This window comes from Nannobrachium achirus (genome assembly GCF_963921795.1).
Source record: "Nannobrachium achirus genome assembly, chromosome: 16".
NCBI lineage: Eukaryota > Metazoa > Chordata > Actinopteri > Myctophiformes > Myctophidae > Nannobrachium > Nannobrachium achirus.
In genome coordinates, this window is record NC_137823.1 from 35,545,649 (window position 1) to 35,557,289 (window position 11,641).

At 44.5% G+C, this 11,641-nt stretch overlaps 1 protein-coding gene across 1 annotated transcript; it reads right to left on the bottom strand.

Moving 5' to 3' along the window:
- Positions 1–1,304: 1,304 nt before the first annotated feature.
- trib2 (tribbles pseudokinase 2) lies at positions 1,305–10,404 on the bottom strand. Its single transcript, XM_080745258.1, has 3 exons — positions 8,909–10,404; positions 6,820–7,112; positions 1,305–4,330 (listed from the first exon to the last, which is right to left on the bottom strand). Exons 1-3 carry the CDS (start codon positions 9,182–9,184, stop codon positions 3,853–3,855), a joined length of 1,047 nt encoding a protein of 348 aa, XP_080601384.1. The 5' UTR covers positions 9,185–10,404; the 3' UTR covers positions 1,305–3,852.
- Positions 10,405–11,641: the final 1,237 nt, after the last annotated feature.

Here is an 11,641-nt window from a genome sequence, read left to right on the forward strand (position 1 = left end):
ACCTCCTCTCCTTTTGCTGTGACCTTGCCGTGGTGGAGAGGCTTATAGGCGACTCAGTGAGCAATGCCCATGGTGGGGGTTCAAAAACCCCTGACAGGTCCAAACATACAGGATTGCTCACATGTGAAGAGTCCAAACTAACGACAGCAAAGTATATTTTTCTTGAATTGAATTCCATCCTTGTCCCTTTTATGCCCATGTATGGAAATCCCTGATGTCATCAATATTAAGCTCATATCTTGGAATGCCCAGCCCAATCATGATATATGGACATATTGTGTTAGTCTCATGTGGTCTATGACGTCAGACATCTATCAAATGTCAGACATCTATCTAGTCATCTCCATATTTGGGAAATGTTTAACTTTAACAAATTCAAGTTAACAGACTTAAGAGTTTGAATAAATATAGTAATGTTTTTTAAAATTGTAAAAGGAAAAATCCTCTCCCTCACACTTATGCCAGTATTCACCCTCTGCTGTGCCAATCTTGGCACCTGTGCCTAAGGTTGCCTGCCTCTGCTATATTAAAACTGGCTTGAGGGAGGGCCAGCCAACTGGCGGACCTCCGATGTCACACCATAACCACAAGGAGTTCCCAATGCAGCTACACCCCATTTATGGAGTGTGTTGTCTAACTAAACTCAATGTGTAATCATGGTAATAGGTGAAAACAAATGTCAGCTCCAATGGGCACAAAAGGCGGACTACCATCACTATATGGGCATATACTGATGACATCAGCAATCTCCATATAGGGCATGAAAGGGATAGAGACTGACGGAGATGTCCATATATGTGCATGCATATTAATCAGAATGGCGAGTGTCTTGTCCCGATGAAGTCCGTCCATTTGACATATGGCCCAAGTGCGTGCCACAAAACTGTAGGAGTAGCATGGCAAAATAAAGTTTATCTGGAAAGTGAAAAGATGGATGGAATAAAGTCAGACAAGTACTAGTCTGGTTGCCCTGCTGTGGCAACTACACTAAATAGGGATGCCAGGGTAAAAACGACCCCAACCCTTATCAAGAGATTTGGTGTAGCAGGAGAGCTAGCATACTCCAATTGATTTCTAGCTTATGAGACATTTTAGATCGTCATTGTGATATGAAAAAGATACAGTTTATATTGTTGTAAATGTTGTAAAAAGAAGTCGTTCTGTGTGATGACATTTCTGAGTATCATAATAAGGAAAGAAAAGTCAAATCAAATAGCAGTTCACAATTTATTTACTGAATAAATCTTGGACAAAACACCAGAGTCTGTTACGATACAATCAGAACATCCGAGGCAGATCTCCCACCATGCACCAACCCCCTCTGTGAAATGAAACGAAGAACTAAGAAGAAAAAAGGACTTATTAGCACCAAATCAGCACCAACTTAAATAGGGGTATAGCTCATTCTACATTAAAAAAAAGAAAAAAAGAAACAAGAACAGAATGAACACAATTGTCGTTTTTAAAAAGCAACAAATCAGGAAATGGCAAATTGAAAAAATAATTCCACTTTTTTCTTTTCCATAAAAAAAAAGGAGCAAACCCCTCCCCCCACCCCACCGCTAGGCAGGCTATAGCATTCATAGGGCACATGCCGATGACTAGATCAAAACAAAACACAAATTCAAGTAACATTGAGATACGACAAAACGTGTCCACTGGAACCCATTTTTAGACCATGATCGTTTTCACAGAACCTGTACAGGCAGTAGAAAATCTAACATGAGGCCCTGAAAAGCCCAGGTCATAGCGATAGTATCATTGAATACGTTTTTAAGAGTAGAGAGGGAAAAAAAAGGAGTACGGGAGACCAGGTGGCATGGTGGTCGGGCACAGAAATACTGGCACAAAAGAATAAATTGTTTATTCTAAAACTTCAGACAGGCAATCCACGCCCACCACACTTTGCGCCTGTCCTGTGTCAAAGATATTGCCTACATAATACATGAAAAGAATCTCAAAGAAAACAACCCTGCAATGTAAAAATTTAAATATATATATTCATATTTATATATATTTATATAATATGTATAGTTGTTACAATTTAAATAAATGTTAGTTTTTTTTCCATTCCTACAAATGATGGAGGAATTTAAATAAGAGGAAGCTAAGTTTTAAGAGGTGGACTCTTTCGTATCACCTAACCTTAACGCATCAAGTTACACGATGCCACAGGCTTACTGAGAGAACTTGCAAATTAAGGTTTAGGAAGGGAGATTAAAGCAGCAGTAACAACAGAATGCAATAGCTTAGAAACTAAAATATGTGGCAGCACAATCCTGTGTTAATTTATCCATTTGTAACACAGTGAACAAATGTAACCAAATGGTTTCTGGTTACATTTTTTTCACTCATAGATGAACACTCAGAACTTTACTGTGTATGACAGTAAAAAAGAAAAGACGTTTATTGACAAACGAAAGGTGGAACAATGAATAAAGAGTGTGGTGAAGGCCTAAGATGTTGAGGAAGGTGTAAGTACATATGTTACTCAAGAAGTTCTATGTGAAGGAGTTTACCGACCGTGTATGTCAGAATTTACGAACATTTTAAATGTCATGTTAAACACTAGTGAGAAACAGGGGAAAACAGTTTTCAAAATAAAAAGCAAAAAAACAGATGAGGTCAACTATCTCGATGAGTGTGAGAACAGGCAGAAGCCAAGTCTGGTTGAAACCAACAGTCCAGGGTCTGTGAGCTAACCTCCATATAGGCTAGAATACATTTAGTTCTGGTCCAGAGCATCAACTGTCGCTAAAGGACTAGACCAGGATTTCTCAGCCCCTACGAGCGCTCAACTTGAGTCAAAATAAACTAAACTACTTCACTACTCACCAAACCAAAGGTAGTTTTGCGTTGTTGAAGGTCTATTCTCCGCGGTGGGAAACCTCTCAGCACCCCACCCACTCTGTAAAATACATTATTTTTGTCATGAAATGAAACGCATCCAACTCGACCGCCGCTTATTTCCGGTTTGTGAACCGTTGTGCCTGTGGTGGCCGCTGGGTGGCTCGAAGTGAGTGCGTTTAATTCCATGACAAAAATAATGTATTATATAGAGTGGGTGGGGTGCTGAGAGGTTTCCCACCACGGAGAATAGACTTTCAACAACGCAAAACTACCTTTGGTTTGGTGAGTAGTGAAGTAGTTTAGTTTATTTTGACTCAAGTTGAGCGCTCATAGGGGCTGAGAAATCCTGGTCTAGTCATTTAGCAACGGGTCTGTCAGAGCGTCTGGACCAGAGCTAGAATACATTAGGACTTGGGGTAGAGGGTGGAGCCTGGAGGGGACTTCTGACCCTGGCTCCTGTGGTTATGGGTCAATGCTACCTAAAACTATACAAGAGGAAACAAAACGCATTACTGTAGGAGGAGTGGCATTGTGGTTCGTTCAGTTATTTTGACTTTTCCTCCTGGTTCTCTCTTCTGTCCCTGCTTTCTGTAGTGTCACAAACGGCGTGCACCTCTACTTTTTTAAAAGAGCACGACATTAAACCAAACAAATCTGAAAAAGAACATTTGCTACATTGTTTCGCGACTTGCATGTCTGGCGGCGTCAACCTCCCCCCCACCTCCCCCTAACAGGGAAAAGGGGCGGGGGAGAGGGTAGCATCGCCGACTGACGTTGAGGATGCCATTTGTCATGCCAGGCTCAAGGTTTTCCCTGGAATGGTGGAAATAAAACGGGATGGAAACACCTTTTATTGTTAGTGACAAATGTTCATCTCCTAATCTCTAACGTACACTTGCTTGCGGTTACTTTTTTTTCTTCTCCTTGGCTCTGCCGTGAGCGTGGCGGAGCCAACCGTGGCGGAGTCGTCCCTTTGTGCTTAAGGGGAGGAGGGGAGGGGGCTCAGCTGAAGAACTGCTCCAACTCCTCTTCCATGCTCACCTCGGGGACTGTCTGCTCCTGCTCTCGTTCCCCTCGGCCAGAAGGCACCAAGCCCCCGCCTGTGGCCCCGGATGCGGCGAACCAGGGGTGATCCAGGATCTCCCGGGAGGTGAGCCGCTCGGCGGGCTCCCGGCGCAGGATGGAGCGGATCAGGCACTTGGCCTTGGGCGTGAGTGTCTCAGGGATGCTGAAGTGTCCCCTGCGGATCTTGCTGAACAGCGAGCCGGGCTCTACATCGTGGAAGGGGTAGCGCCCCACCAGGATGGTGTACAGCATGACGCCCAGGCTCCAGACGTCAGCTGCCTTGCCAGAGTAGCTGCCGCTGGCGTTGAGGATCTCGGGGCTGACGTAAGCTGGACAACCATGTTTGTCGGACAGGGAGTCGTCGTGACCATCCAGGATGTAGGTATCCTCAAGGCTCTCCAGCTTCACCAGGCTCCTGCAGGCACATGGGAATAGAAAAATCAAACATATATTATGTGAACAAATTCATACAACACAGCATCATTTTATTATAATAATGATGGCTTCAAAATCAATTCACTGTCAACATCGAAGCTCCAAATTGGTCTAGATAATGAAGTGGGGAAAATTATTCTAATGATCATCTAGCCATTTTAAACCCATTTTTGGGTGCAAGATGTAGAGCTCTCTCATGAAGATAACTGCAGAGCCAACAAAGATAGGCCTATAAATAGATTTTCAAAAGACCACCACAATTCAACAAGTCTCTGGCTGAATGGAGAGTCTCACAAAGAGAACTAAGGCTCCAAATGATGTGTTTTTTGGCCGAAATCTTGCTCCATGCACCATGTTCAGCATTTTACTATCATACTATTTTTTACTAGGGGGGAAAAGAGACAGGGAGCACTGGCTTGCCTTATACATATTCAAAACCATATTCTCTGCCGTCTTGACATATGCATGTACTTCCACTCAGCACAGCCCAGGAGTTTGTTGCCAATAAGAGCAATTTGACTTGAGGGGGTGGCTTCGTTTTTATGTTAATATGCTGTAAAGTACATTACCATTTTCCCTTCAGCAATATTGTTTGTATGTGCAGAAAGTCCTTTGTTGATAAAGACCAAAACAGAACCAAATGTTGGTTTCAGAGGAAGTATTTGAACAGCAACTCATTTGTAGGTCACAGAGCAAACCTGCAATACAATCAACAAGGTTTAAAGCCTGCTGATCATACTGAACTGTTTCTGCAAGCAATCATTGGGGCTACGGTCTAATCCATTATTTTAATCATAGCACAGCCTCTTCATTTGAGCTATGCAGGATTCTGTGTGGAGATCCGAAAATATCTCTGCCGAGCTACGTGTAGGAGTACAGGAAGGCCCTGGAGCCTGTGCAAGATGGCTCTGCTGTGCTGTTGGATTCCACTCGTGGCCGACCTCTGACCTACAGACTTTATACAAGCTGGTGGTTGGTCAATGGCAAACAGCAGTATGACATAACCAGGTCAGGAACTTAACACATGCTGTAGAAACCTGCTGTGGTACTATCGCCTGTCTCTCTGCTGCGCACTCTCTGTCCCTCTCTCCAATTTCGGTCCTTCTCTGGACATTCACTTGAGACCTCGAGTACTGCACTGTGGTTGGAGCCAGAGTGGATCTTAATCTCGGTCTGAAGGAGCATTTCTCTTATCTCTGTCCACTCGTCTCCACAAGCCATGGATGGCGGGCTAAAACGGTGAAAGCACACCCTTGACATGCCCCAACAACAGTCAGCGTGCCCCAATACTGTCTTGCCCCATCACTCTCGAAATTCAGCAGGCATCAATCATTTAAGGGAGGGCATGGCATCCCGGCCCTGGGAGTAGAAGAGCAAGGCAGCCAAGGTTGTCAGGCTCATATTGAATACGCGAGGCAGCTCAGCTTCCCGGTTTCCACAGCCGGTGCCAGAGACTGACGCCACGGATTTGGAGAGGGGGCATCCGGTGGCAGGCTGTGCTTCTGGCACTGGGTGTTAGTCAAGCACCAGCTTCCCTTGTTCGATAGATTTAATATTGATTTTATGACTCTGGTAAGATCATGAGGAACTGGACAGAATACAAATGTTTTTGAATCAGCGTCAGACAAATTATAGAATTCTAAATTAACTTAGTAGAATTCTAAATTGACTAATGGACAGAGGTTGCTGTGGCAACCGAAAATGCCTGGATATTGTGGATGCAATTTGCAAATGCCTTCACCAGGGGGCAGTAAATCTGTGCAATCCCAGAGTCAGCAAGCTACTATCCTATTCTTGCTGATCCCTACAAAAGTGCAGCCTTAAATGGCAAATTCCCAAATTGGAACCTAAATGAACATCTGTCGCACAAAAGCAACTTCTGGCAAATTCACATTGTCTGCTTATCAAAAAGCAGTTCTGCTTGCTGGGCAAGGATCAGTCATACCAATGCCTATGCTTCCACATTAAACTTCATTCCATACCCCCAGTCTCTTATTTAGCTTAACCACTTGAACCCTAGCATTCCTATGCTGGATTGAACCTTAGGCAAAAATAGCAACACGACACATTTTGGGCTGGCAGATCGGCTATTTTCAGCAAATAGATTTGGTGTAGCGGGGAAAAGGAGTGGACCTAGTATAGAGCCCTGGGGCACCCCGGTCAACATAATATATAGGGTTTAAGTGGTTAAATGGCACTCCAGTCATAAATGCATACATAACTAAACCCTGTACAAATATAGCTGAGAGGAACTGAAAGGGCTGATGTTTTATGTACACTGTAAGATTTGTGGGGGGATATTTAAGCTCGACACCATCTCCATTTACAGTCTCCCATTCTGAGATGACACTCACTACTGGTAAACACATGCAAATAAAGACAAAATAGGGGAAACGGAACAACTGAGGTGGCTCTGAAAGGTGAATCCAACCAGACAGCGTTTAGCAGTAACATAACTCAAATGCTCACCTGTCCTCATTCTTGAAGACGAACTTCCTCAGTTTGAGGTCACGAAGGACCAATCCATTATCGTGGCAGTGTGCCACAGCCGAAGCTATCTGATGGAACAGTCGGGCGGCCTCGTCTTCCCGCAGCTTCTTGCACATGCGGACGAAAGAGTGCATGTCGCCATGGCTCCTCTCGAAGAACACGTAGGCCCGTGTCTCTCCAAGCAGGATCTCCACTATCTGGTTGATGTGTTGGTGTGTGCCAAGGGCAAAGTAGGCTGCCAGCGACTCCTGGTAGCGGCCAATGTCAAACACCTGTGTGATCGCATAGAGGAGAATTAGTAGGTCCCATTCGATGGTTAAGTCGCCATCGTGGATCTCATTACGCCTTGGAGTGGTAACAACATGTCAGGAGAGTGTTCTAAACCGCTGGTGCAAAATGATCTGCCTTTGTCCGTTTCCCACCCTCTAGACAATTAAGATTAACACAAATAAATCCTGTATTTTGCTTTGTTCAGGGGCCAACGGAGGGTCGGTAATGGATCTTGAAATACAGGCAAACTGAAAACACACAGTTAGAGAATTGGAACCTAAACGCAGCCCAGTATTGCAGTGTGTCTTGGTTTCCATAGTAACCTCTCAATTGACTTTCAGTAAGGCTGTACAGGTGAGATGGCTTCTCCACGCGTAGGCAATCGGCAGTCAATACAAGGGCTCCCCACAGCCCCTCAAGGTCTAAAGTTATGACCTAGGTTTCTGGCTCGGCAGGAGCCATCAATCCTAGAGGCATAAATTGAACTTCGGTGGAAGGTACAATGAAACGGTCACAAAGAAATTGCAGTCAGAAAACCAGTAAATCTAGCTTGCAGCCCAAGTCAAAGGCTGTGGATTCATTATTGCCATATCGCCACAGTACCTCAGTCACAATATGTATGGGATATTTACTGTTCCTTACGAGCCCACTGGTGCATATAACTATCATCTCAATTCATTAAGCCATTTTAAGCCAGCTTAATGCTCGTAATGTTTAATAATACTCCTGGGACATTCCAGTGTCCATGTAATTAAAAGTAAAGTCAATATATATAGACTATTATGTGTGTGTGTGTGTGTGTGTGTGTGTGTGTGTGTGTGTGTGTGTGTGTGTGTGTGTGTGTGTAAGGAGGGGACTGTTCTTCTGTTTTAAGAAAATGGCACCACAGTTTCTTAACTCCCAAAGTTCTAACATTATCCCTACCAAACATATGCCATCCAAGCAGTTGTCGTCCTACTCCCAGATTAATGGCAGATGTTTGCTATCAAATGTGCATATTCTGCATAACAAGCATGCAAGAGACAGATACACTTGCAATGGCGAAACATCCCACATTCAATTGTTTGACAATGGGGAACAAAGCCGTTGGGTAAAGGACTTTGAAGAGGAGTGTGTATGTATGTGATTACTCATTCTTTTGTCAGTGTTACATCATGCAACCCAAACCACACGGCGCGGTGCCTGGCTCTCCATTCACTTTTTCCATTAGGCTGCTATTTTACTACACATTAAAAACCGGAGGCAAAGACTATAATAAACGCTGTAATATGCCAATATTCCAAAGGATTCGTGTGTGCAACAATGGGACTATGCTCTGGAGTCGATTGTGTTCGCATAGCCTACCATTTGAAGAATATCCATTCATTGAAATTTACCGAAAAGCCACATTTTTACAGATTTACTTTAAAAAGCACCCAAAGATTTCCTCAGAAGAATTTTCTAGTTTATATAATTCATATGACACTGCCTATATCCGCGTTTCTCAAAGTGGATTCCAAGGACTCTGGTGGTTCCTTTTGTGGGGTCTAAATTGACCCGTACAAGTCTGTAACTCTGACAGTGTACAAATTGAACCAAATGGACCCGTTAGATTCCATTTGTACACTGTCAGAGTTATGGGGAGACCTTGAAATCTGAACATTTGGCCTGTATCACCCAAGTAAACGCTTTTGCACAAAAGGGGGGGAGGGGGCAAGGACTTTTGTGCAAGCTGCAGCATTATTTTATTTCTTCACGTGATTTATTACCATCAATTAAAATATGCAGCCAATCAATCATCATGGCTCCAGTTGCTCACCTTACACACGAGCTGTTCCCCGCTGTGCAGGTGGGCGGCTCTGAACACGTGGTCTCCCTCCAGCGGCTCCAACAAAAGGTAATCCCCGATGCGGGAGACGCAGTGAGAGGAGTCCGGGGTCTCCGGCGGGCTCGGGGAGCCGAGGTTCGGACTGAAGCTCTGGCTGCTGGACTCGGTGCCGGTCCTCAGGCAAGACAGCTCCTCGAAGTCGTGCGATTTGTGCCGCGATCTCCCATAACGTGAAATGTTAATGGGGTTTGACCTCTGTATGTTCATGAGGAATGATGTAATAACTCCACAAAGCCGGCCGGGGCCTTCCTACGGTACCTCTTCACCACGCTCGATCCACCGGGAACCACCGTGGTTGGTTTGGTGTAAACTTAAGATATAGTGCAATGGTGTTGTGCAACAGTTCCGACACGCTGTTAGTTATTCTTAAATACGACGAAACAAAAAAAGATCTCGCTTTGAAATTAAGCCTTTTTCTTTTGGTCAGTTCTTGCTGATGCCGGTTAAACAATGATAGACAGTCAAACAAAGCTCGGTGGCTGGTTCCTAATACAATGGGGGAATTAAATGGGGGGGGGGGGGGGTGCAGTTTAACAAAGATCTGTATTTCTCTTTTCCAACGTTTATCAACTTGGTCCGTTTCGATTTCCACAAAATGATCCGTTAAAAAATATATATGTAAATGTCAATTGCAAGTCTTTGCACAGATCGCGTGCAGTTTCAGCAGCAGTGCGGGTGACTATATAAGTGACTAAGAATTGCAACAAAAGGCAACGCTATCAAACGTCAGCTTTGCAACGAGGACTGCTAACGTCAAGTTAGCACCACACACAGCTCATCTGGTTAGCTTATATTGCCGGTTTAAATGGTAATAATGGCACGTTTCATAGAACCGAAACAACTAGGATGTCGCTTGCATCATGCAAAGACAACGGCAAAAACAAGACGATTATAAAAATGGAAGGAAGTTTTTTTTTTTTTTTTTGCAAGCTTCAGTTACTGAATAAAACCTGAATAGTCAAACACACACAAGTGAATGATAGCAGGTGCAGGGGGGGTGGGGGGTTAAGGGGGCTATCTAGTTAGCTTCCTTGCTAACTAGTATCAGGTCAGTGCAGCCAGTCAGTAGCCTTCTTGCTCCCCAGATAACCAGATCCATGCACGGCAGATTGTCATCAAACATACGTTGATAATAAAACCCCCATGGAGAGTGCAAGAGAGGAGCCTTTGTTGTGGTGGTGGTGCCGGGAGTCGATCGGTGGTGTTCCCTTTCCTTTCTGCGGCGGTGGTGGACGACGAAGCTTTTTTTGATATTTTTCTTAATGAAAAATCCAAAAGGAACAATCGGTGCCGCTTGGAGAAGCTGCTGGAAACAGGGAAGGATAAATGAAGGGACGGCCGGCCGACTCTCCCAGGCCTATCCCTGGATTCAGCTGCAGGACATCCTCCTCTGCTCCCGTGGTGCTGCCGTGCCGTCGGTCCGTACTCCGTACCTACGTGGCTCTGACTGAGTGAGGGGATCTAGATCTAGTCCATTCAGTGCCTTCACGGCGTGCACGCACGCCACGCACGCACGCACACATACACACACAAGCGCTGCTGACTAGTACTTCCACACATACACACTAAACCCTCCTCCACCGACCCGCCCCCTGACGTAACTCACACGGTGAAACCCCATTGGCTTCCTATACCGCTAATAATATGCGGTCATGTGAGACTAGAGCCGTGTAGTGTAGTGCAGTGTAGTCAGTGTGTGAGGCAGTGGAAAAAGTACTCCTCGAATGTTTTACTTAAGTATAAATACTGCAATGCAGAAATACTCTGGTAGTCCCGGACTTTTACTTGAGTAAAAGTAGAAAAAGTATTGGTATCAAAATGTACTTAAATTATAAAAAGCACAAGTACTCATTATGCAGAATGTCCCATTTCCATTTCCAAATGTACACAAATCTTTGAAAATATCAGATCTACAAGCTCACAAATGCGTCGCATCTTGACACATTGTTGAAGTGGTTAATGTAATAGTGGTTTTTGTAATACAAAATTAAATCTACAAAGTAACCAGTCACTAACGTGGAGTAAAAGTATAATATACAGCCTCTGAGATGTTTAATTACTGAAATTTGGAAATATTCCAGTACAGTAAAAAACACATCCAAATTGTACTTAAGTACAGTACTTGAGTAAATGTACTTAGTTACTTTACACCACTGCCTACAAATCTAAATGTGTCCCATACTGGTAAATTGGCTGGGAGGGGGGAGGATGGGATGGGATGTGAGGAGAGCGGAGCTACTGTAACATGGCGTATTGCAAATGTGCTTCCTCTTGAAATGTCATTCATCATGGGAAGATAGGGGATTTTCCACCCTCGATGTTGTGTTGATGCCGCTATTGTTTTCAAGGTGTTGCACCATAGTTCATTTGCATCTCCCCGGCAATTCTATACCCCCCCCCCCCCCCCCCCCCCCACCCATGACTGTTTAATGTTCTTTGTTTTCTCTGGAAGAGCAGGGTGTGTGAGAAAAGGAAGGATTGGGCAATTCTTGCGTAGGAATGTAGGTCGTGGAGAGGAATGCTTGCAGCTGGACGTGGGACAGTGACAGAAGTGGTCCTTTTAACCTCTCTTCCTTGCTGCTTGCAGGCAGGGACATGCACTCACACAGTGCGCACACACACACACACACACACATGCACATTTTAATGCCCCCCCCCCCCTTT